The following is a 25,508-nucleotide window of genomic DNA, read 5'->3' on the forward strand; positions in this document are numbered from 1 at the left end:
AGGCTGTCGCAGAAGAGCCCACCACCGGGTCACGGGTGGTTGACGACCGACCATCCTACCCCCACCTGGGGCAGAGAGAAACCCATCCCCCGGGGCCTCTTCCTTCCCCGCCACAACCCCTGGAGGAGGCAGACGGGGGTCCTAAACTGTAGAGGACGGGGGAGGTCCGGTGAGCAGAGCCCCCGTACCCGAAAAAAGGGCAGAAGGCCAGAACCCTCCCCCAGAGCCGCGAGAGGAGAGGCAGGACTCGGATCCATAAAATTAAAAGCTTTTAGTGTTTAAAATAGCATTTACACAGAAGCAGTTATATATTAACTATACAGACACGGGGTCGATCGGTATCTACAGCCAGGACCGGGCAGGGCCAGGGATCGGGGGCCGGGGCAACAGGTCCCCCCCACCCCTAAGGACCCGCCCAGGTCGTCCCTGCCAGAAGGTGACAGGCGTCGGTCCTGGAAAATGCAAAACGGGAAAATCACCCCGGGCCTGCCTCGCTTTTCCCCCCTCCCCGGGGAATGGTGTCTCATAGGGAAGTGGGGAGCGTCCCCATTCTCTAAAGTGCCTGTGGCCGCCCCCGTCTTGGGGGGGAAGAAGCATCCTTTCTGCGTCGCTGCGAACTCTATCCAGAAGCCCGTGGGGGAAAGGTGTGGAAATTTTGCCCAGACCTGCCCCCGGGCTCCGTTGTTCACCTACGGGTGGGAAGCGAGGGGTGACCCCTCCCCGATCCCGCCCCCAACTCTGGAGGGACCGTCCCGGTGGCCACACTCGCCCCTGGGGGGAGAGGCTGAAAAGGCTCCCTCCACTTACCTCCATCTCTCCCTCCACTGCGTCCCCTGCCCCCTCCACCCCTTAGCGGGTGGAGTCTCGACCTGGTCACCCCATCGCAGCGCCGGGTCGACTGTCCAGCAGCCGACCCGGCTCCACCTGCCCGCCCAGCTCTCCGCGGCCCTGGAAGCAGATGGGCCTTGCCCCGCTCCAGCCGTCTAGCTAGCTCCGAGGCCTTAGGTTATGCCGCCCGACCCGGGCAGGGCTGGCGGCGGGGGGAACGGAGGCAGGGTCTTTCCCTTCTCCCTGCACCTCGAAGGGGGAGGAGCCGCCGCAGGGGGGGCCGGCCAGGACGGTTGACCAGACGGCCAGCGGCCCGACAGGCCTGGAACAATAAATAAATAAATAAGGTCTCATCGTCACGACGCAAGGCTGGGGGTGGAGTCTGTCGGCCTTCCCCCCTCCACACCGGTCCGGCCTGGAGGGAGAAGTCCAGAGGCCGGTGGTGTTGGAGGCTGGGTGTCCCCTCCAGGATGCAAGGGGGGGGCTTTAGCACCTGCAGCAAAGCCTCCGTCCTGTTTCCCACCCCCCAACCTCCTGGCTTATTCTTGGAGGGCGACGCCCCCGCGGGAAAGGGGCTTCCCTCGACTCGGCTCCCCCGAGGCCTGGGGTACCTCCTCCAGCTCTCCAATCGCTTAAACCCGAGCTGCCCTCCGGCGCTCAGAGCTCCCGGCCGGTAACGGCACGGCTAGGACGGGCCGACGGGCAGGGGTCCGGGCCGTCCGGGGTGAGGCCCGGAGAGTCCCGACAAACAAGGGGAGTCGGCGCTGCCGCCCTCGAGGCAGGGCGGTTCGCTACCCACAGCGAAAAGCAAAGGGGCAGCGCCGACGACTTCAACCGGCCCCTCCCGGGCGCTCGGCCGGCCGCCCCCGGATCGACCGAGTGGCGGTCGGGGGGTCTAAGCGCGGCCCTTCCCGCCAACGGTGGGGGGGGGAGAGGCGAAGGCGGTCGGAAACGGGGCGTCCCCACCGGAGGCGAAGCGTCGGCCCCGCGCCCGGGACGCCGTCGCCGAGCCGGAGACGCCCGTCTCCTCCGGCGGCCGGGGCCGGGGCCACCCCGCCGGCTCACATGATGTCCACGAAGAACTCGCACGGGTTGCCCATGGCCTTCTGGAAGGACTGGCGGCTGCCCGTGAGCTCCGGGGGCACGGAGGCGAGTTCTCGGGCCCGGCCGGCGGCGCGGGCCTCGGGGCCCGGGTAGGCCGGGAGCCCCCGGGGGTCGGCCTGGCTGCGGCGGCTGCGGCGGCTGAGCTGGCTGGCCGGACGCTCCCGCCGGACGCTCCGGGCCGTGGGGTCCGAGTCGCTCCCGCTGCCCGGCGACTTGAGCTCCTTCTCCCTCCCGAGCGGCCGGCGGCCGGCGTCGCCGGCGCTGCGGGCCGAGCCGCTGCTCCTGCTCCCTGCGCGCCCGAGGGGAGAAGGGGCGAGGGCGGGAGGGGACGTCAGCTCCCTGACCGTCCCGACCTTCCCTTCCACCCCCCCCCCTCCGTGTCCCCCCGCACCTCGTCCTCCCCCACCCCTCCGGGCGGGTCCCCTCCACGTGAGGGGGCGGGGACGGAGCGCGGGGAGCCCCAAGCGGCCACCACGACACGGGGCGGGGGAGGCATGCGGGCCCGCCGTCCCCGCGCCAGGAGGATTCTGGGAGACGACACGAGGGGAGCGACAGGGCCGGCCCCACGGGGGCACCGCCCCGGCCCTCGACCCCCGCTACACCGTGGGCTTCGAGGGCCGGAGGACACCGACGAGCCTCCGCTAAGGGGGGGGGGAGAAAACCGGTCCCCACGGCCGGGAGGGCCGCCCCCTCCTCAGGCCGGCCGGCGGGCCCTCCGGGCCACGTGACTCCGCGGGCCCCAGGCCGCCTCGCGGTGCATGCCGGGGGGGGAGGGGGGGGCTGGGCGCGCGCCAGCGCGCGTGCGCGGCATCGGCAGCTTACCCCGCCCTAGGGGCGTCCCCTCCGCTAGGCCTCCTCAGTCTAGCGCTTGCGCGGGACGAAACAAGGGAACACGGACCAGTCACGTCACGCGGCGGGCGGGCGCGCGCCCCCCCCCCCACCGACGGGGGCGCGGGGCCCGTCGGGAGCGCGCCTGCCCCTCCCCCCGCCCGTCAGGACGGCCCTGGGCCTACAGGCCCCAAGGGCTGAGGGGAGAGGACGAAGGGCAGGACGAAAGGATGGAAGGATGGAAGGACGGAAGGGTGGCCCTCCCCCGCCATTTCCACCCCTCCCCTCCATCCTCCCCCTGGTTAAGCCTCTCTGCCTGGGGGAGGGGGTGTCGTCCCCCCCACCGCCCCACCTCCTAGAGTGCCCCATCACACCCCTCTGGCAGCCCCTGCGCCCCCCAGCCCGGCCTAGCGCGGACGGGGCTCCGCCATCCCCCGCTGCCCTTCGGCTCCCCGGGGCCCCCCGGGTGGGACGCGCGAGGGGAGGCGGCGGGGGAGACGGAAGCAGGCGAGCGGGGCGCGGCGGGGCGCGGGGCGCCGGCGGGGCGGGCCTCACCTTCGCTGTGCTGGCTCCCCGCGCTGCCGCTGCCGTAGCCGAAGCCGGGGTCCTGGTAGGCCGGCGGGAAGCCCGCCGGGGGCGGCGGGTACTGATAGGGGTAGCTCGGCCCCACGGGCCAGGGGGCGGCTGCCTGGGGCAGCGGGGCCAACGTGTCCTGATCGGACGTCCCGCCGGAACCGTTGTTCAGATTCAGGGCGGCCATGTCTGGGGAGAAGCAGAGTCGGCGGGGGTGATGAGGCGGGGATCAAGAGGCCGCCAAGCCCGGGCGGGCCTCCCCTTCCCTTGGGTCCACCCAAGCCACTCCCCGCACCGTCCCCCCACGGGGCGCGCCTTGCGTCCCCCGGTTTGCCGAGCCTCCTCCTCCCCCCGGAAGCCATCCCGGATTAAGGCCCACGGGTCTGTGGGTCTAGGCGCCGGGTTTGCGGTCTGGGTCTGGATCGCCAGTCATGACGTTGGCGTTCGTCAAGCGCTTATTATGTGCAGGGCACCGTTCTGAGCGCTGGGGGAGATCCAGGGGAATGAGGTGGTCCCCCGGGAGGCTCACGGTCTTCGTCCCCATTTTACAGATGAGGGGACTGAGGCCCAGAGAAGTCAAGTGACTTGCCCAAAGTCACACCGCTGACAAGTGGCAGAGCCGGGATTCGAACCCATGACCTCCGACTCCCAAGCCCGAGCTCTTTCCACTGAGCCACGCTGCTCGTGTCTTCTGCGTCCGTGTGGGGCTCGCCTCCCCCGTCAGACGGGGAGGGACGCGGGCTCTTCTCTCGGCCCCCATAGAGCCCGGGCCTGGGAGGCAGGAGGACCTGGGTTCTAATCCCAGCTCCGCCACAGGTCTGCTCTGTGACCTTGGACAAGTCACCTCACTTCTCTGTGCCTCGGTTACCTCATCTGTAAAATGGGGATTACGACCGCGAGCCCCCACGTGGGACAGGGACGGTGTCCGACCTGAGGACCTTGTACGTCCCCCCGCGTTTAGATCGGTGCTCGGCCCGTAGTGAGCGCTGAACGAGTACCAAAATTATTCTAATCGCATCTCAGCCCCCATCCCCGATGACCTGCCAGCCCCCCGAAACCCAGGGGGACCCCAGACTGGGGAGGGGGCTGCGACCCGTACTGCTGCAGAGGTCTCCAAAGACGTAGTAGCACTGCTCGGAGAACGTGATCTTGTTGACGGTGTGCCTGAGGTAGCCGTGTTTCAGCATGCTGCTGGCGTACTTCCGGGCCTCCCTCCGGTCTTTGAAGCCCTCCACGTGGGTGTACAGCCAGTCCACCACATCCGCTCCTGCGAGGGGCGGCAAGGGTCGGAAAGGGTCAGCAAGGGCAGCGCTCCCTCTCTGCCCTGGGTGAGGCCCCGCTTTCCTCTCACCCTCTCTTGGCTGGGGGCAGATGCTGTAGGAATTTCTGACCACAGGTGGTTACCGTGGGCAGCAGGGAATGTGTCTGTTTATTGTTACAGCGTACTCTCCCAAGTGCTTAACATAGTGCTCTGCACACGGTAAGCGCTCAATAAATACGAATGAGTGAATGCGTTCCGATCCCCCCAGTCCCGTACCTGGCGGACAACACCCCCTCCCACTCCCCCCCAGCCCGCATCATCTGTCCTCATCCCATCAAACTCCACCTTCTCCATCCCTTGAAGGAAGTCTTTATGTCTAACTTCCATCCCTCTCACTGCTCCTGCTGGAACGCGGGCCGATAACCACCAGACCATCCAGCGGATGTTCAATGAAGACTAATCCCCTAGGGTCCCCAGGCCCTGCTTCTGACGGGGGGCAACGGGAAACGAAGCAGAATGGCCCTGGACCACCCGTCTCCCTCCCGACCCTTTCCCAGATAGAAGGGCTTACAGCCTAAAGGGAGGGGACCAGGCTACAGAATAACATTCCTCCTTGCCTGCAGCCTGATGTCCTTAAGACCTCCCCTGATTCCTCCCATTCTCCATTCGCATGCAACCAAGGGAATCTGCTCATTTATCTCCCTCCATGCCCCCTCACGTCCAGGCATATTCTACTCCCAACCGGTATGCCCCCCCTTAAACCTGGGAGTCAGAACGACCTGGGTTCTCATCCCAGCTCTGCCACTTGTCTAGCCCCTTACTGGGCAGGGATTGTCTCTATCTGTTGCCGAATTGTTTCCACATCTGTAAAATGGGGAATATCTGTTCTCCCTCCTACTTAGAGGGTAGGGCCCATGGTTATCTTATAAGTATCCCAGCATTTAGTACTGTGCTTGAGGCACTGTACTAAGTACCTCAAGAATAATTATTATTTCCCTCTCCACAAAAGTCAGCCTACTGAGTAAATCCCGTCGGTCCCACCTTCACAACATCACTAAAATCCACACTTCCCTCTCCATCCAATCTGCTACCACGTTAATACAATCACTCATCCTATCCCACCTGGATTACTGCATCAGCCTCCTTGCCGATCACCCCGCCTCCTGTCTCTTCCCCACTCCAGTCCGTACTTCACTCTGCTGCCCGGATCATTTTTCTACAGAAATGCTTGGGACGTGTCGCCCTGCTCCTCAAAAAACTCCAACGGTTGCCTATCCACCTTTGCATCAAACAAAAACTCCTCACCATTGGCTTTAAAGCAGTCCGCCACCTTGCCTCCTCCTACCTCGCTACTCTCCTTCTACAACCCAGCCCACACACTTTGCTCCTCTAATGTTAACCTTCTCACTGTGCCTCCATCTCGTCCACCTCACTGCCGAGCCCTCACCCACATCCTGCCTCTGGCCTGGAATATCCTCTCTCCTCAAATGCGAAAGACAATGACTCTCCCTCAACTTCACAGCCTTATTGAGAGGCAACTCCTCCTCCAAGAGGCCTTCCCAGACTAAGCTCCTTTTTTCCTCTTCTCCCACTCCCTTCCATGTCGCCCTGACTTGCTCCCTTTGTTCTTTTCCGCTCTCAGCCCCACAGCACTTGTGTACATATCTGTCATTTATTTGTATTGATGTCCGCCTCCCCCACTCTGGACCGTAAGCTCGTTGTGGGCAGGGACTGCGTTTATTGTTGTATCGTACCCTCCCAAGCGCTTAGTACAGTGCTCTGCACACAGTAAGTGCTCAATAAATACGACTGAAGGATCGAACATGTGATTGAGTATAGGTTTAAGTGCGGCTTTGTGTGTCCCATTTCCCCTGATAGATGGGCAGCCCCCCACCAAGGCAGGTGCTATGTCTCTTCCCCTCTCTGTCCCCGAGGGCCTTGCCCCGGGCCCAGTGGCCGGTGGTGGTTCCTCTGCGGCCCAGGCTGGCTCACCAATGACGGCGTTGGAGATGGTAATTTTCAGCCACATCCTGTCACGGATCTCCAAACCCGAATCCGCCAGCTGCATCACCTTGACCACAGTGGCCATGTCACTCTTCACGCTCAGCACCGACTCCTCCATCTCTGAAACGCACAGGCCCGAGGCCTTACCTCCCTCCGTCCCGGCGTGACGCCCCCCGGCTCCTGCCCGCCCCCCGGGAGCCCCGTGGCCGGGGGTAAGAGCCTGGGGATCCGGATCTCAGAGCACAGCCAGAGGTACCACACACACCCAAACGGTCCTAGCCAGGGAGAGGATGGTCAGCTGTTCTCAGTGGGTGCCCAGCTACTCCTGATTGTCCCTGTCCTTCAGGGCTTCCTCCTCTGCCTCAGCCTCCCCACAGAGATTCCAAAGACCCAAGAGGCCTCCAGCTGCTGCCCTCCTCGGGTTTAGAGCCATGTGGGAAGCTGGGGGTGCTTCCCATTTCCCCCAGGGCTTGTGTGACCCCCCTGCTATCCCTCCCCAGGGGCTTCGGTGGCCCTTTCCCACTCCCTCAACCACAGGGCTGCAGCAGTCCCTATCCATCTCCCCCACGGCCAGCGTAACCACCTCCTGTCCCCCCCACCCAGGGGCCTCAGTGACTTCTTCCTGTGCTCCTCACTTCAGGGCTGCTGTGGCCCCATCCTGCTCACCCCCCACCACCTCCCCAGCTCTGCCCACTTTCATTAGTCCCGTTGGCGGCATTAAGCCCCCAGAATGGCCCGGCCCCGGTGGATAGTTAAGGAAACTTCAAAGGGGGGCAGCCAATGGGGCTCTCTCGAACTGAAGTCGGCCCTCTGACCCTGCCCAGACCCAGACCTGACCCCCAACTCTTCATCTGGTTTGTATGTCCGGCTTTGACCCAACCCTGACTTGACCTGGCTGACCTAACCGGGAACCGACCCCTGACCCCTACCTGACCCAATCTGGCTGCGAACCGACGCCAGAGGAGCCCGACCCCTTGACCCACGGGAACTCAAAAGCCCACAACGGTTCAACTGCCGGGGGGAGAGGGGGTTGTGGCCATCGGAGGGTTCCAGGTCTCCACCCAGCTGGACACCTTGAGCCCCGGGCCGGGCGGCCGCTGGCCACAGCGTGACTTACTTTCGGCCTCGGGAATAGAGCTCGTTAGTGAGGAGCTGGTGGCTGTGATGAGGCTCACAGAAGGGCTCGTACCGTGGCGGGGAAACACTCCGGTCAGGGCCGCGGTGTGCGAGATCCAGGCGGCGGGGTCGATCGGCCTCACCGGCTCAGCTGCATCGGCGGCGGGCGGGAGGGCCGGGGAGGGGGACAGAAGGAGAGGAGGGGAGGGGAGGTCGGACTCAGGGCAAGACCCGTGGTGTTGGGGGGGAAAGGGGATTGCGGTCTACCGTCCCTCTCTTCCCCGTCCCCCTCCCCTCACCGCACCTTCCCCAGTCCCAGGCAGGCAGAGGTAAGAGGAAAGTGGAGAAGATGGTGAAATATATGGGGAAAGACAGGGAAGGATGAAGTGAAAGGAGGAATGGGAGAGATGGGAGCGAGACAGGGAGAATGGGAGAGATGAGAGGGAGATAGGAGACAGAGAGATGGGAGATGGAGGGATGGGAGGGAGACAGAAGGATGGGAGAGAGACAGGGGATGGAGAGATGAGAGAGAGAGACGGGGAATGGAGAGATGAGAGGGAGACAGGAGACGAAGGGATGGGAAGGAGACAGGAGAATACCTGGCACACAGTAAGTGCTTAACAAATACCATAAAGAAGAAGGTATGGGAGGGAAACAGGGGACAGAGGGTTGAGAGGGGAAGAGATGGGGGATGAAGAGGGAGAATGGTGGAAGGGAGAAGGGTGAGGGGATGAGAGGGATTTAGAGGGATGGGGGAATCAGTTAAAATATTTAATATTGTATTATAATATTTATAATCAATGGTCTTTATTGAATGCCTACTATGTGTACTAAGCGCTTGGGAGAGTACAATATAACAGAGTTGGTAGACATGTTTCCTGGATGGGGAGGGAGGCGGGGAGGATGGAGGAATAGGAGAGATGAAGGGGAAGGGTGGGGGGCGGGGAGAGGGAGGGGAGGAGGGCCGGCTAACCGGCCGTCACTGTCCAGCCCGGTGTGGCTCAGCTGGGCACTCACCCCGGGGAATGGTGAAGTAGCTGCGGGGGGTGGGGTCCCAGCACTTGGCCACAGTGAGGCTGATGGGTCTGGAAATCAATCGATGAATGACATTTATTGAGGGCAAGGCCCTGAGCAAGCACTTGGGCGCCTAGAGTAGAAGCGAGAGGACCGCCCCTCCCCGCTCCCGTAACCCTAACGGTCTAGTGGGGGAGACGGGCAGGCAGCGGGGTGTAGGTAGGGGGTTAGAGGGGAGATAGTCCCGCCGCGGGCAGGGGGCCCGTCCACCCCACACTGATCCCCCATCGACCTCGGAGGCAGAGGGCACCCTCACCCGGGCTGAGACACGAGGTCCCGCAGCACCCGCACGGCGTCGTCGTTGCTCATGTTCTCAAAGTTCACGTCGTTCACCTGGACACGAGGGGCGGAACAGGGCTCAGGCCGGGGTCAGGGATGGAGTCGGTAGGGTGGAGTGTTCCCAGGGGCACGGTTCTAGGTGGGGCGGGGGTTTCTGCGCCTGCCTGGGGTGCCTGGCCCAGCAGAGCCACATAATAATAATGTTGATGGTATGTGTTAAGTGCTTACTGTGTGCTCTTCTAAGCAATGGGGTAGATACAGGGCAAGCAGTTTGTCCCACGTGGGGCTCACAGTCTTCATCCCCATTTTACAGATGAGGGAACTGAGGCACAGAGAAGGCTGGCCCATGGTCACACGGCAGACAAGTAGCAGAGCCGGGATTAGAACCCACTTCCTCTGACTCCCAAGCCCGTGCTCTTTCCACTGAGCCACGCTGCTTCTAATGAGGGAAGAGTGAGCGGGGCCCACAGCCGAGGGTCTCCGGCGACCTGAGATGGGGGGGAGGGGAGGCTCCGGGCGAGGGTCGGGGACACACCTGCAGCAGCATGTCCCCCGGCTCGATCCGGCCGTCGGCGGCCACGGCACCCCCCTTCATGATGGAGCCGATGTAGATGCCGCCGTCGCCTCGATCATTGCTCTGGCCCACGATGCTGATCCCGAGGAAGTTGTACTTCTCTGGGGGAAAGGCGGGGCGCACGTGTGGGGGAGGGGGGCAGAGGGGTCAACCGAGGGCAGCGGCCTCCCTGCCCGCCCCCTGCCCTTCCCCACCACCCCCTGACCTGCCCCAATGCCCCCTGCCTGCCGTACCCATGTTCAGTGTCACCGTGATGATGTTCAGGGACATGGTGGAATCCGTGATGCTGCTGAAAGAGGAAGACTGCGGCGGGGAGAGGGAACATGAGGCAGGAGTGAGGGGTGGGACCCGGGGAGCCCCTCCAGCTCTGCTCCCTCTCCCCATCCCCGAGCCCTACCCGGTCCGTCTGCCGCATCCTCGGTTTCCTCCGGCGTCGTTTGTGCTTGCGGATCAGCCGGGAGGAAGTGCTCTGCTCCGCCGAGCTGCTCCGCCTGATGGGACCGGGGTTCAGGCTAGGGGGTGGGCGGCTCACGGCAAGGGGCAGGGAGCTCAAGGTAGGGGGCAAGGGGCCTGAATTCCGGAAGGGGAGGAGGTTGACGGGGAGGGGACTAACTAGGAGAACCGAAGAGGAAGGAGCCGGAGGGGGAGAGACAGGATAACACGCGATGCCAACCAGGGGCCTTCCCACCCCTCCCCTCGGACCCGGCCATGGCTCAGCGCCCCTCCTCCACCTGCTGGTGTCCTCCTCGTCCGAATCCACGAAGTTGCTGGACTCCATCTCGCTGCTCAGGACGGTGGACGAGGAGCTGTCGCAGGCCCCCCGCTCCCGGCCCGGCTCCAGCTTCGGGTTCCCATTGACCCGTGGGGCTGGGGGAGCAGGGGAGAGGAGGGAGATGGGTGGGTGTCACAGGAGTCAAAGTCAGTCACTCGGTCAGTCAGTCGTCCATCAGGTCACCGTTCTAAGCGCTTGGGAGTGTATAACAATGTAAGACACATTACTATATTACAATATATTCTAGACTGTGTGACCGTTGTGGGGAAGAATTGTCTCTCTTTGTTGCTGAATGGTACTTCCCAAGCTCTTAGTACAGTGCTCTGCACACAGTAAGTGCTCAATAAATACCACTGAATAAATGACATATTATAAGCCTTACTGAAGGCACATCTCTTCCAAGAGGCCTTCCCAGAGGAGGCCCCCTCTTCATCGCCCACTCCCTTCCGCATCTCTGACTCGCTCCCTTTGCTCTTCCCTCTTCTCCCCACCCCACAGCACTTATGTATAGATCTACAATTTTATTTATTGATATTGATGTCTGTTTACTTATATCGCTGTCTGTCTTCCCCCCTCTAGACCGTGAGCTCATTGTCAGCAGAGATTGTCTCTATTGTTGTATTGTAGTTGCCCAAGCACTCAGTACAGTGCTCTGACACAGTAAGTGCTCAATAAATATGACTGAATGAATGAACATTCACTGCCTACAACGAGCTGACAGTCTAGAATCAAAGGGGAGGTTGAGATCCAGGATGGGCCGCAAAGTCAGAGCGGGGGATTGCTAAGCAAGGGAGGCTGGACACAGGTGAGGGGAGGTCACAGAAGTCAGGCCAGGGCCGAGGGGGAGGGAAGAGGGGCCGAGGTGGAGTTATATTCAGGGCTTTGGCCCCCAGCCTTTGCCTTCAAGGCCAGACCCCGAACCCTTCTCGTTCCAGTTGTGCCCCGCCCCCAGCCTTTGCTTTCCAGGCCTGGCCCTGAACTATACTCGTTCCAATTTTGGCCCTAAAGCCTATGCCTTCCAGGGCTTGGGGTGGGGGGCAGAAATCATAGAGTCCAAGATGTGGCAAAGACTGGGCCCGAGCAGCTGAGGAGGGAGGGAGTCACCATAGGCAGGGTGTGAGGGGACAGGAGGTCATTCGATGGACACAGGGTTCCATCAGCGCATCCCCTTGCCCACCCAGCCCCTGGCCCACGTGGCATCCGGATGGGGGTAGGGGGAGTTACCGTCATCGTGGCTTTCCCGATTCCGCCGCCGGTGCCGCCGGTGGCTAACCACTGACTCCGTGCCCGTCTCGTTGTCCAGCCCATCGCGGATGCTGGCCGCATTGGGGCTGGGGGATGCGGAGAGACCCTGGTGAGGGACCCCCACCCTCCTAACCCCAGCCCTCTGACCCACCCACCCATCCTCCCGCGCCCACTGAAGTCAAGAAGGGCCCAGGTCGCAGCAAGTGGAGCTTGGGCTAGAAGTTAGGGGGAACTTGCTGCCTGGCAGGTGGAGGGGAAAGGGGGAACGTAAAGCTGGTGGGTAGCCCCCTCCTTGGTCCGGACAAGGCCGAGAGGGAGGAGCACAGACGAGATGATCTCCCCAGTCCAGTCTGCCTGCGATTGTATCTCCTCCCAGTGTCTCTTCCCGCCCCAAGGCCCTCCATCCCCGTTTGAAGGCACAGAGAGAGGTCCAATGGATTCCCCTGTTACGCAGCTGCCTCTGGTGTGGAGCAAGCACCATGTCTTGGGCTCCTTAGTTTTAGTTCCCACTCTGTGGCTTGACTCTTGGGGAGTTGAGTGGAGTCGGGGGGTGTCAGTGCAATAATGCCCCCCACCCCCAGGTTCCTCTCCCTCCAGGGTACTCACTGGAAGGAGGGGGGCCGGGAGTCCCCGATGCCTCCTGTCCTCTCCAGAGGTGGGGGCAGGTCGCTGTGGCTCTCAGGGCCCTGAGACCCCGCGTCTGAGTGCGAGTTCTCGGCCAGGACGAGCTGGAAAAAGAAAGTAAGGAGGGTTTTTTTTTCCAGAGGAGTTGACTGACCACTCAGGAGATTCTGGAAGAGGAGGGTGTTGTGACCTGGGGGATTTGAGCCGTGGGGGGAGAGGGGAAAAGGAAGAGGGGAGGGGAAGACATAGCCAGGAGGCGAGCCAAACACGTGAGCTGGCGGGGAGTGGGAGCAGAGAAAGGATAGGTCAGAGGGAGCGGGGAGATTCCAGCACTTAGTACAGTGCCTGGCACATAGTAGCGCTTATCATTATTATTATTATTATTATTATTATGGAAGCAGAGAGAAGGGAGAGAAGGAAGTTGGGAGTGGGGAAAAACAGGAAGATGGGGAAGAAGGGAGATGGGGAGAGGGAGGAAATGGGGGATGAGGGCTGGGGGAGGGGGCGGATCCTGCCCTCTAACCATCTGGGGCCTTGCCCGAACCTGGGTAGGGGGCAGTTCAGCTCAGGGTGCTAGGGAGTGAGGCAAGTTGGGCCCTGCTACGGGACAGGAGTGGGGCACCCCCACACCCACACACATCCACACACACGTACCCGGAAATGGGGGACGAGGGCTGGGGGAGGGGGCGGGTCCTGCCCTCTAACCATCTGGGGCCTTGCCCGAACCTGGGTAGGGGGCAGTTCAGCTCAGGGTGCTAGGGAATGAGGGGCAAGTTGGACCCTGCTATGGGACGGGAGTGGGGCACCCCCACACCCACACACATCCGCACATACGTACCCAAGACACCACTCTCCCATTGAAGCACGGCAGCCTGGCATTGTCGTCCGAGATCTCTTCCTTCACCACCCTAGGGACACAGGGACGGCCGGAGTTCAGATTAAAGGGTTAAACAGCATCCCCCAGCCAGGGTTAAACTTGGGAGGCCCAGATGAAAGAAAGAAGGCGGAGGTGGCGAACCCAGGCCCCGGTCCCGCGGCCCAAAGCCAGCACCTCCTTAGGCCACTGGCCCCCCAACTCGCCAGCCTGGCCACTTCCCAGAGGGACCCCGGCCCCTTTCCCGCCCCCTTTCTTGCCCAGTCTTGGCCCCACCATGAGCCACCACTGACCCTTCAGTGAGGGACCCTACACCCACCCTTACTAAGTCAATTCCCATCCCGTCCTGGCTCAGCTCTGTCTTCCGGTCCGGTCCGGTCCAGCACTGAGCCCCGCTGAGCCCATCTCAGTGCAGCGTGCACCAACACCCCCCAATCCCACCTCCATTTCCAGCTCCATCCCAGACCCACCCCACCCCGGCCAGCCTAGCTCTGGGTCTGGTCCAGCCCAGTCAGCCTCGCCCTGTCCCCCCAGACCGCACTCAGCTAAGCTCAACACCTCCCCACCCTAGTCCAGTTCCCCCCTACCATTCATTCATTCAATCATATTTACTGAGCGCTTCCTGTGTGCAGAGCACTAAGTGCTTGGAAAGTACATTTCAGCAACAGAGACAAACCCTGCCCAAACGGGCTCACAGTCTAGAAGGGAGGAGGCAGACGTCAAAACAAGTAAACAGGCATCAATAGCATCAATATAAATAGAATTATAGATCTATTCACATCATTAATATAAATAAATAGAATTATGAATGTCATATATATATGTATATATGTATATATGTATATATATATATATATATATATATATATACAAGTGCTGTGGAGGGGAGAGAGGTAGAGCAGAAGGAGCGAGAAGGACTCCAAGAGGAGGTGAGCTTCAGTAGGGCTTTGAATGTGGGGGGGAAGACCAGCGTACAGCCCCTAATCCCACCTCAATTCCCAGCCCAGCCCTGCCTCACCCCCTCCTTAAGTCCAGCCTTAGCTCTGTCCCTGGGTCCGACCAGCTCAGCCCCGGGCCCCCGGACCACACCCAGTCAGTGAGCCCAACCTCCCCCATTTCACCCCAACCCCCCAGGAGAGATGGGGCAGCAGCTGCTCATTTAACTCCTTGTGAGCAATCCCTGCAGCCACAGCCCCCACAGATGTTGAGCCCCAGTCAATCAGTCCATCAGAATCATAGTTATTGAGGGCTCACCCTGTGCAGAGCATCGTACTAAGCATTTGGGGGAGTACAATATTACAGACACATTCCCTGCCCACAAGGAGCTTACGGTCTAGAGGGGGTCCACCACTGGGGCCCGTTCCTCTGCCCGTACAATGCAGGACTGAGTCCAACAGGGTCTCCGGAGTGCTAGCGTGCTGGGTCCCTGAACACAGAGACGGACCATCCAACACCCCGACCGTCCCCAGGGGACCCAGCTCGGACCATCCAACATGCCTCAGTATCAAACAATCGATCAATAGTGTTCATGGAGTGCCAACTCCATTCTAAACCCTGGGGAGAGTCCAGTAGAATTGGAAAGCTGAATCCCTACCATTGGCAGTTTACAATCCAGCAAGGGAGGCAGACTAAATAAATTAATGCTAGAAGAAGAAATAGGAAAATCAAACACTCTATCAACAGTGTTTATTGGGTGCTTCCTGTGGGCAGATCACTGTACTAAATGCTAGGGAGAGTATAATAGAGTTCTCTATGGTATTTGTTAAGTGCTTACTATGTGTCAAACACCATTTTAAGCATTGAGAAGGTACAAGTTAATGAGGTTGGACACAGTCCCCATCCCACATGGGGCTCACAGTCTAAGTAGAAGGGAGTACAGGAGAACTGAGGTACAGAGAAGTGACTTGCCCAAGTTCATACAGCAAGCAATTGGCAGAGCCAGGCTTAGAAACCAGGTTCTCTCACTCCCAGTTCCAGGTTTTTTCCACTAGGCCATGCTGCTTCGTCCAGGTTCCCTGCCCACAAGGAGCTTACAGTCTAGAAGGGGAGACGTTCATTAAAATAAATTACAGATATGTACATAAGTGCTGGGGGGGCTGAGCACGGGGAGAATAAAGGGAACAAATCCAAGGGCAAGGGGTACACAGAAGGGAGAGGGAGTAGGGGAAAGGAGGGCTGAGGTGGGGAAGGCCTCTTGGAGGGGATGTGATTTTCATAAGGGTTTGAAGGTGGGAAAGGTGGGAAGGTGTCCGTTGGGCATGAAGGGGCAGAGCGTTTGGACAGGAAGGGGCAGAGCGTTCCAGGCCAGAGGGAAGGAGGGGGTGAGGTGTCGGTGGAGAGATAAGCAAGATCGAGGTACGGTAAGTCGGTTGGTGTTTAGAGGAGCAAAGTGTGCGGGCTGGATTGTAGCAGGAAATCAGTGAGGTAAGATAAAAGGGAGGAAGGTGATAAAGTCAATGGTAAGGAGTTTCTGTTTGATTTGGAGGTGGATGGGCAACCACTGGAAATTCTTGAGGGGTGGGGCATGTGGACTGAAATTAAAAAAAAAAAAGATCCGGGAAGAAGTGTGAAATGTGGACTCAAGTGGGGAGAAAGCAAACGCAGGGAGATCAGCAAAGAGAGAGGATAGGATAAGTGCTTGGATCCACGTAGCAGCAGTCTGAATGGAGAGAAAAGGGCAGATTTTTAGCGATATTGTGGAGATAAAACCAATAGGAATTGGTGGCAGTCTGAATATATATGTGGATTGAATGAATGAGATGAGTGGAGGACAATGCCAAGGTTAGGGACTTTTATTTGTTAAGCGCTTACTATATGCCGAGCACTGTTCTAAGCACTGGGTTGTCCCCCATTGGGCTCACAGTCTTCATCCCCATTTTACAGATGAGGTAACAGGGGCCCAGAGAAGTGAAGTGACTTGCCCAAAGTCACACAGCTGACAAGTGGTGGAGCTGAGATTAGAACCCATGATCTCTGACTCCCAAGCCCGGGCTCTTTCCTCTAAGCCATGCTGCTTCTCTGGCTTGTGAGACAGGGAAGCTGGTGGTAATAATAATAATAATGTTGGTATTTGTTAAGCGCTTACTATGTGCCGAGCACTGTTCTAAGCGCTGGGGTAGACACAGGGGAATCAGGTTGTTCCACGTGGGGCTCACAGTCTTCATCCCCATTTTACAGATGAGGTAACTGAGGCACCGAGAAGTTAAGTGACTTGCCCAAAGTCACACTGCTGACAAGTGGCAGAGCTGGGATTCGAACCCATGACCTCTGACTCCAAAGCCCATGCTCTTTCCACTGAGCCACACTGCTTCTACTGTCTACAGTGATGGGAAGGTCATGGGGAGAACATGAGGAGTTCTGTTTTGGACACATTAAATTTGAGGTGTCAGCGGGACATCCAAGAAGAGCTCTCCTGAAGGCAGGAGGAAATGTGAAGACAGAGGAGAGAGAACAGACTGGAGATAATAATAATGATAATGGTATTTGTTAAGCACTTACTATGTGCTGGGCACTGTACTAAGCGCTGGGGTGGATACAAGCAAATCGGGTTGGTTGGACACAGTCCCTGTCCCATGTGGGCCTCACAGTCTCAATCTCCATTTTACAGATGAGGGAACAGAGGCACAGAGCAGTGAAGCGACTTGCTCATGGTCACACAGCAGACAAGTGGTGGAGCCGGGAATAGAACCCATGACCTTTCGACTCCCAGGCCCATGCTCTATCCACTATGCCAAGCTGCTCCAGATGTGACTCTGAGCTCCTCCGGCAGCAGCGGTCTCTGTGGCAATCTAGAAAGGGGCGGTCGCAGCACTGGGGCTCCCACAGTCCACGTCGGGGTCCAGGGGACCTTCTTCCGGCCCAGGTGCCGACCCGCATCCACGTTCGACACGTAGGGCTTTTTAAATTTATTTAACGGTATTTGTTAAATGTTTACTATGTGCCTGGCGCTGTTCTAAGCGCTGGGGGAGATACAAGGCAATCAGGTCGGATGCAGTCTGTGTTCCACATGGAGCTCACAGTCTTAATCCCCACTTTACAGATAACTGACACACAGAGGAAGTGAAGTGACTTGTCCAAGGTCACACAGCAGACACGTGGCAGAGCCAGGATTAGAACCAGGTCCTTCTGACTCCTACGCCCGTGCTCTGACAATTAGGCCACATAATCATCTGGGTAAAGACAGTAGTAGAAGCCGTAGGAGTTCCTCAAGGGAGTCGGTGTAAATGGAGGACAGAAGGGGACCCAAAACTGAGCCTTGAGGGACCCCCCACAGTTGGAAGGTGGAAGGCAGAGGAGAAGCCAGCGAGAAAGACTGAGAATGAGAGGCCAGAAAGATAGGAGGAGAAGCCGGAGAGGGCAGTGTCCGCGTATCCGAGGTCAAACGAAGAGGTCGCGGAGAATTAGGATGGAGTAGAAGCCGTTGGATTTGGCAAGGAGGGGATATGGATTTGCAGGTGAGTAAGTGCTTTAATTGCAGGGCGTGTAAACCGATATGTACAGAAGTGCTACAGGTGGGTGTGAGCGTCTGGTAAGTGTGTTAGTTGACCCAGAAGTGCTGAGGTGGTAGTTCGGGGGTAGGGGGAGGGATAGGATAGGAGTTTCGAGCTATTAAACAAGGATGGCCTAGCTCCCCGGCCCAGCCCCCCGTTTCCCGGCCCAGTCCCCAGATCCCTGGCCCAGCCTTAGCAGCAGGAAGGAGGCGAGGCGCCGGGCAGTGCAGGATCCGGGAACAGGGCCACCACCGAGCCAGCTGTTTCCTCCCTCCCCTCTGGCGGCTCCGCCCATCCTGCCGCCCACCCACTCCCCCCCACCTCAACCACCTCCCCTCCCCTTCTCCTCCCGGGGTGTCTATCACAGTCACACACACATACACACACACCAACCCCTCGGGCACAAACACCCACACCCACAAACACACCCACCCGCACAAGCACAGACAGAGGCAGAGACAGCCCCCACCTCAGCCCCCATCCCGGGCTCGACTCCAGGTTCAGACCTGTTCCCTCTCCCTCCGCCACCATCCCCGTGGGCAGCGACTATACGGTCCGAGTCTCCGGTGAATGGGTCTAGGGGACAGAGGACGGGCCTGGGAGTCGGAGGACGTGGGTTCTAATCCCGGCTCTGCCACTTGTCTGCTGTGAGACCTTGAGTAGGTCACTTCACTTCTCTGGGCCTCAGTGACCTCACCTGTAAAAGGGGGATGGAGACTGTGAGCCCCATGTGGGACACGGACTGTGTCCAACATGACTAACCTGTATCTACCCCAGTGTTTAGGAACAGTGCTTGGCACATAGTAAGTGTTTATCAAATACCATTCTGTTATTATTATTATTATCATTAATTGAGCCCCAGCAGACTGGCTTAGTTCGTCCTTAGGCTCCTTGGTCTAGGTTCCGGCTGCTAGTTGTGACGGCTGGTGTGAGGGCTCCCTGAGCCAAGAGGCATAATTGGCATAATCTCAGAGGGGGTGAGGGGCAGTCTCTCGGCCCAGCTCCAGCCCCACAGAGGGCACCGGTCATTCCCGGTGAGGAGCAGGGGAATCTGAGAAATAGAGGATGGAAAGCACAAAGCAAGACGTGGCCCAAACCACAAATATTTTCCCAACCCAAATCCACCCACTTTCTAGCAGGCCAGGTTGGACATAGTGAGTCCAGAACAAGGGCGTGGAGAAGTTGCGAGCCCCATGGGGGACAGGGATTGTGCCCAACCCCATTACCTTGTATCTACCACAGTGCTTAGAACAGTGCCTGGCATATAATAGGTGCTTAACAGATACCATTAAAAAAAAAAAAAAAAGAATTGACCTCTGAAGGCGAGGTGCCACCTGTCCATTGTGAGAGGAGATGGAAAAGGAGGCTTTTGGGGAAGGGCACACGCCCAAGAGTTGGTCAGGGCTATTAATAATAATAATAATGATGGTACTAAGCTCTTACTAGGTGCCAAGCACTGTTCTAAGCACTGGGGCAGATACAAGTTAGTCAGGTTGGATACAGTCCCTGTCCCACCTGGGTTTCACACTCTTAAGCAGCGTGGTTTAGTGGAAAGAGCATGGGCTTGGGAGTCAGAGGTCGTGAGTTCTAATCCCAGCTCTGCCACTTATCAGCTATGTGACTTTGGGCAAGTCACTTCACTTCTCTGTGCCTCAGTTCCCTCATCTGTAAAATGGGGATTGTGACTTTGAGCCCCACATGGGACACCCTGATTACCTGGTATCTATCCCAGCCCTGGAACAGTGCTTGGCACCTAGTAAGCCCTTAACAAATACCACCACTATTATTATTATTATTATTATTAATAATCCTTATTTTACAGGTGAGGGAACTGGGGTCCAGAGAAGTTAAGTGACTTGTCCAAGGTCACACAGCAGACAAGTGGCAGAGTGGAATTAGAATCCAGGTCCTTCTGCCACTCGGGTCTGGGCAGAGCCCCAGAGAAAGTGAGGCTAGGAGTTCGACCCTGAAAACTGTGGGGGAACCATGGCTTCATCCCCACAGCTGGGACCCAGAGGACACCTGTCCCCACCACCCCTACAGCTGGGAACAGTCAGACATTGCTCCCCTCCCCCATCTGAAATCAGAGAGGTCAAGGCCGACCGGGGTGGAGGAGAGGGGTCGGGGCGCAGAGGGATCGGGAGTCGTGGAGCCACAGAGAACGGCCACCGAGTGACTTCATGAGGGGAGGGCAAGGAGGAGGAGACACCCCCGTCAGCCCCAGAACGGCTACAGTCCCCAGCCCCCTCCTGTGTTCTTTCCCTCAGGTCTGGCCCTTGAAGCCTTCTCCAAATTATTTCCAAGACCCCGGTCACATCCACCCAACAGCCACTCTTCACACATCCGATCCTCAGCTCTAATGTACAAATGTACATTTTAATGTATACAATCAATTATTTATTCCTCTATTTCATCCTGACATACATACTTTTTTTAAAAAATGGCATTTAAGTGCTTACTGTGCGCCAGGCCCCGTACTAAGCGCTGAGGTAGATACAAGTTAAGATACAAGTACAAACTGATTGCATCAGGTTGGATCCAGTCCATGTCCCACGTGGGGCTCGCAGTCTTTATCACCGTTTACCGATGAGGTAACTGAGGCCCAGAGAAGTGAAGTGACTTGCCCAAAGTCACACAGCAGACAAGTGGTGGAGCCGGGATTAGAACCCATGTCCTTCTGATTTCCCAGGCCTACGCCCTTATCCACTAAGCCACGTTGCTTCTTCCAACCTTCCTCCTGCCCCAGCATCGGTTAATACTTTAGCAGGTCTCTTCCCCCATGAGACTGTAAACTCTATGTGGACGGGGAATGTGTGCTTTGCAGCTGCTGTATTTACCCAGGTAATATCTGTGGTATTGGTTAAGTGCTGAGTCTGTATTTTTGTACTTTATACTGTATTCTTGTACTGTATTCTGTACTAAGACAAAATAATCAGGTCAGTTGCAGTTCTGTCCCCCACGGGACTCAAATTCTAAGTAGGAAGGAGAATAGGCCTAGGGATAGAGCACAGGCCTGGGAGCCAGAAGGTCACAAATTTGAATCCTCGCTCCGCCACTTATCTGCTGTGTGACCGTGGGCAAGTCACTTCACTTCTCTGGGCCTCAGTTCCCCCATCGGTAAAATGGGGATAAAGACTGTGAGCCCCATGTGGGACAAGGACTGTGTCCAACCTGAATATCTGGTATCTCTCCCAGGGCTTAGAACAGTGCCCGGCACACAGTAAGCACTTAACAAATACCATTCTTATTAACCGGCCCTGGATTCCTAGGCATTTGGATACGTACTCTTTGGGCATTTGCTATTCACCCCTTCTCTCAGCCACGCAGCACCTAGGTAAATATCTGTAAATTATTTATTTATATGTCTCTCTACCCCTGTAGACTGTAAGCTCGTTGTAGACAGGGGAAGTGTCTACCCATTCTGTTAGTAATAATAATAATAATTGTGGTATTTATTAAACGCTTACTATGTGCCAAGCACTCTTCTAAGTGCCGGGACATATACGAAGCAAACAGGTTGGACACAGACCCTGTCCCACACAGGGCTCACAGTCTTAATCTCCATTTTACAGTTGAGGTAACTGAGGCCCGGAGAAGTAAAGTGACTTGCCCAAAGTCACACAGCAGACACGGGGCAGTTCCAGGAATGGAACCCACATCCTCTGACTCCCAGGCCCGTGCTCTTTCCACTAGACCATGCTGCTTCCCTCCTCTCCCACGTGGTCAGTACAGTTCTCTGCACCCAGTAAGCATTCAAGAAATGCTACTGAATGATTATTGTACTGATAAGGAAAGAGACACAGAGAAGTTAGGTGACTGGCCCAAGGTCACACAGCAGGTGGCAAAGCCAGGAGGCCAGGTGTTCAGGACCCGGCCCTGCACACAGGAGGCATTCAATAAATAGCACCAACTGACGGCAGGGGAAGGGTGTGGGCTGGAACCAAACCAACAGGGAAGTTGAACCTGGAGCCCAAGGTGCAGGCCAGGTGGAATGACGGGAGGAGGGGGCGGGTCCCTGGGCCCCCCTCCACGGCTCCTCCTCCCGCAGCTCTCCCAACCCCGGGCGGGGTGGCATGTAGCGCGGGCTCAGACACGCTTCCTCATCCTGCCCAGCCCCTGCCCCCGGATCCCACTCTGACCTGCCCCGCCAGCCCCAGCGAGGTCTGGATCTGGCCCCTAGGCCCGGTCCTGTGGATGGGCAGTTAAGGCAAACCACCCCGCGCAGAGAGGGAGCGATGCATCCCCAAGAGATCCCGGCAATGAGCTCAGGTCCCGCCTGGGACCCCGGCCCCGACACCTGGCCTTGACGGTCCAGGTCGTCCGAAGGTACCCGGAAGAGGGGCCAGGCGGACAAGGGTCAAGAGTGTCCAGGAGCAGAGCGAGAGGCAGAGAGTTTGACTTTAGAGAGAGGCCTTCTGTCCTTCCCCCAGGGCTGGAGTGGCGGGTGGGGGAGGGAGAGGAGAGAAGAAAAGGAAGGGAGGGAGGAAGCAGGGGGGAGAAAGAGAGAGAGCAAGAAAGAGAGAGAGAATCCTTTTTATGGTACATAGTGCTTACTACATGCCAAGTACTCTACTCAGTGCTGGGGTGGCCATAAGCTAGCCAGGTTGAACCCAGTCCATATCCCTCCCACGTGGGACTCGCAGTCTTGATCTCCATTTTGCAGATGAGGTAACTGAGGCACAGAGCTAGGTCGCACAGCAGACAAGGGGCAGAAGCAGAATTAGAACCCAGGTCCTCCGACTCCCAGGCCTGCACGCTCTTTCCCCTAGACCCCCGCTGCTTCTGCTCCGGTTATCTGTCGTCCCTCTAGACCAGGACTGCGTCTCCTCAGCCCCTGGTGTGAACCCAACTGCTAGCCAAAGCCCACGTGAGCTGTATTCCCCACCTCAGCATTTATGTCCACATGTATATTTATTTATATATTCAATTACTGATTCAGCGACTTCACCCTGAACTATTCATGCTACTACCAGCTCTATCCTTATCATTCTGCCTGCTCCCACTCTTTATAACTAATTTCTGTCTGGCACCCACCCCCTTGACTATAAGCCCCCTGAGGAAAAGACCATGTTCTGCTTTTGGTGAACTCTTTCAAGTCCTCGTCCTAGGGCTTTGCCCATAGTCAGGTCAGTAATTTATTGATTTATTGACTGACTTGAGCGACTCATTCTCTTGGACCTGACTTGGTTTCAGCCCCCTTTCCCCCCGCCACCGGGCAACACTCTGGAGTCTGATCCCAGGAGGTGGCACCGGCAGTGCCAGCTCCTTGACTGCATGAGAAGCAGTGTGGAAAGACCACAGGCCTGGGAGTCAGAGGCCCTGGGCTCTAATTCCAGTTCTGACACTTGTCTTCTGTGTGACCTTGGGCAAGTCACTCCGCGTGGCCCAGTGGACAGAGCACGGGTCTGGGAGTCAGAAGGACCTGAGTTCTAATCCGGCTCCACCACTTGTCTGCTGTGCGATCGCTTCAAATCACTTCACTTCTCTAGGCCTCAGTTACCTCATCTGTCAAATGGGGATTAAGACTGTGAGCCCCACGTGGTAGAGCACGGGCTTTGGAGTCAGGGCTCATGAGTTCGAATCCCAGCTCTGCCACTTGTCAGCTGTGTGACTGTGGGCAAGTCACTTAACTTCTCTGTGCCTCAGTTCCCTCATCTGTAAAATGGGGATTAAGACTGTGAGCCCCACGTGGGACAACCTGATTCCCCTGGGTCTACCCCAGCGCTTAGAACAGTGCTCTGCACATAGTAAGCGCTTAACAAATACCAACATTATTATTATTATTACAGGGACTGTGGCCAACCCGATTAACTTTATGTCTTCCCCAGTGCTTAGTACACTCCCTGGCAAATAGTAAGTGTTTATACCACAATTATTATTATTATCTCATTTCCTTCACCTGCAAAATGGGGATTCAGTCCAGTGCTCAGAACAACGCCCAGCGCTTAAGAACAGTCCCCAGTACTTAGAACAGTGCTTGGCACATAGTAAGCGTTTAACAAATACCATCATTATTATTATTACCTGTTATCCCCTCCTACTTAGACTGTGAGCTCAAAGTGGGACCTGATTATTTCGTCTCCATTTACCCCAGCACTTAGCACAATTTTGATATATAGTAAGCATGTCAATTGTCATTTTTTATTATGTCCACTTCTCAGCCAAGGAGGGACTGGCAGGGGATGTAGATGAGATTCCCCGGGGCAAATTCTGCCCTGACTCGCATCAGAGGAGGGTCACTCCAACCCCCAGATGCCCCGGGGTTGCAATCCCATGCCAGCTCTGACCCTGCCCGCAGTCCCCACTGTTGGCCAAGGGAGCAGGGGGACTTGAATACAGAGTCCCGCTAGCTATACGGGCCCTGGTGCCCGTGCCCACCCTCAGGGTTCCCAAAGGGTCATCTGAGCTGGACTGACAGCCTCACTCACCCCAGTCTTCAACCAGATGCCAGAGCGGCCAAGCAGGTGTAAAGATCCAGAATTGTTCTCCCTGCTCCGCTTGGTCGCCCCCCAGTCCGTCCTCTGCTCCCTCCCCTCTCCCGGGCCCCACAGCCGACCCAGACCCCTCAGATCTGGTTTTCAGCTTTGTTTCTGAACTCTTTTGGTCAACGAGTCTACTGGCTCCCAAACCGGTCCCCCAAGCTTCGGCCCCCAGGGAGGGGGCCCGCAGGGAGCAGCGGACCTGGGGGCGTGGACTGGACAGAAGACACATTTCCGTCTCCCGCCTACCTTCCCCTGACAGTGGCCAGCCTCACCCTTACCCTGGAGCTGCAAAATTGATTAACTTGGTCTTCACGGGACCAGGGGGTCAGTGGCTAGGTGACTATGGGCGGAGTTCAAGGTTCAGGTCCGGGGTGACTTGCCAGCCAGGAGTGTCCCCATGCTGGGGTGGGGTGGGAGGTTTGTCCAGGTCCCATGAGGAGCAGGTGAACCGCTCTCAGACCCAGCTTTTCCATCCAGATGTTTGAGCCTGAGGGTGGCGGGGGGTGGTGTGGGGGGGAAGGTGGCAGCCCATGCGGCTGTTTTAGTTTGGGGGAGGCACGGAGGGGGTGGCTAAGAGCAAAGTCTCCGCCCCTCCCTAGGGACCCACTGGGCAGGGCAGGCCCCTCGACCGAGGCCAACCGGACCCTGCCTAGCGTGGGCTGGGGCAGCTGGGCCAACAGCCAGGCGGGGAGCTGACCGGTGGACGGAGGAGGGGAAACCGGGCGGGCTGCCCGGCCTGGGCACAGCGGAGGGGGCACTGCCTAGGCCTCTGGCCCTGCCCTCCGACTCGGGCCGCGGGGAGGGAAGAAAGAGGGGGGAAAGGGAGAGCGGGGGGAGGGAAGGACCTCCCTCCCGGGTCCCCCGCACCCCCTGAGTGCCGCCATGTTATCACCTCCGGTTCTGTCCCTCTCCTAGCCAAGCTGCCCCCGCCAAGACACCTCCACCAGGCCTCGCCGGGCTTTCTTTCCGTCCAGCCGGGGCCCGCCCCCTGCCGCCCTTACACCGACCCCCCATCAACACCCCTAGAACCCACTTCCCCGGACCCCCCGGACGTCAAAAGTCCCCGGGCCCGGCGGGACCCCCGAGGCTGGTCCTCGCCCCTTACCCTTTACCCCGCACCCGCCAAAGCGAATGACTTGGTCTTCGGGGGGGGGGGGGTGTTCCCCCTCCGCCTGCCCCCCACTCACCCGAAGTCCTGGTCCATCGACTTGAAAAAGAATTTGTAGCTCTGCACCGGCCGGTTGCTGAGGACATTTTTGAAGTCGGCCAGGGTGACCCTCTCGGGGGTCACCGGCAGCTTGACCAGGTAGGGGGTCTCCTCCTCGTCGATGTGGTAGATGATCTTGGTCTCCGCCATGGGAGGGGGCGGAGGGGGCGGAG

At 58.3% G+C, this 25,508-nt stretch overlaps 1 protein-coding gene across 3 annotated transcripts; it reads right to left on the bottom strand.

The window, feature by feature from the left end:
* Positions 1–256: 256 nt before the first annotated feature.
* On the bottom strand, positions 257–25,508 carry DVL1 (dishevelled segment polarity protein 1). Of its 3 annotated transcripts, XM_029066003.2 has the most exons (16): positions 25,316–25,508; positions 13,121–13,190; positions 12,265–12,386; positions 11,638–11,744; positions 10,373–10,508; positions 10,039–10,132; positions 9,875–9,944; positions 9,603–9,742; positions 9,045–9,121; positions 8,732–8,799; positions 7,716–7,865; positions 6,587–6,718; positions 4,433–4,600; positions 3,316–3,522; positions 2,755–2,799; positions 2,170–2,221 (listed from the first exon to the last, which is right to left on the bottom strand). In XM_029066003.2, the coding sequence occupies exons 1-15, from the start codon at positions 25,483–25,485 to the stop codon at positions 2,789–2,791; spliced, it is 1,722 nt and encodes a 573-aa protein (XP_028921836.1). In that variant the 5' UTR covers positions 25,486–25,508; the 3' UTR covers positions 2,170–2,221; positions 2,755–2,788. The 3 variants fall into 3 exon arrangements, with proteins under 3 accessions (XP_028921835.1, XP_028921834.1, XP_028921836.1); XM_029066002.1 differs by lacking the exon at positions 2,755–2,799 and having other exon boundaries at positions 257–2,221; positions 7,788–7,865; XM_029066001.1 differs by lacking the exon at positions 2,755–2,799 and having other exon boundaries at positions 257–2,221.

This window comes from Ornithorhynchus anatinus, chromosome 5 (genome assembly GCF_004115215.2).
Source record: "Ornithorhynchus anatinus isolate Pmale09 chromosome 5, mOrnAna1.pri.v4, whole genome shotgun sequence".
Taxonomy (NCBI): Eukaryota; Metazoa; Chordata; class Mammalia; order Monotremata; family Ornithorhynchidae; genus Ornithorhynchus; species Ornithorhynchus anatinus.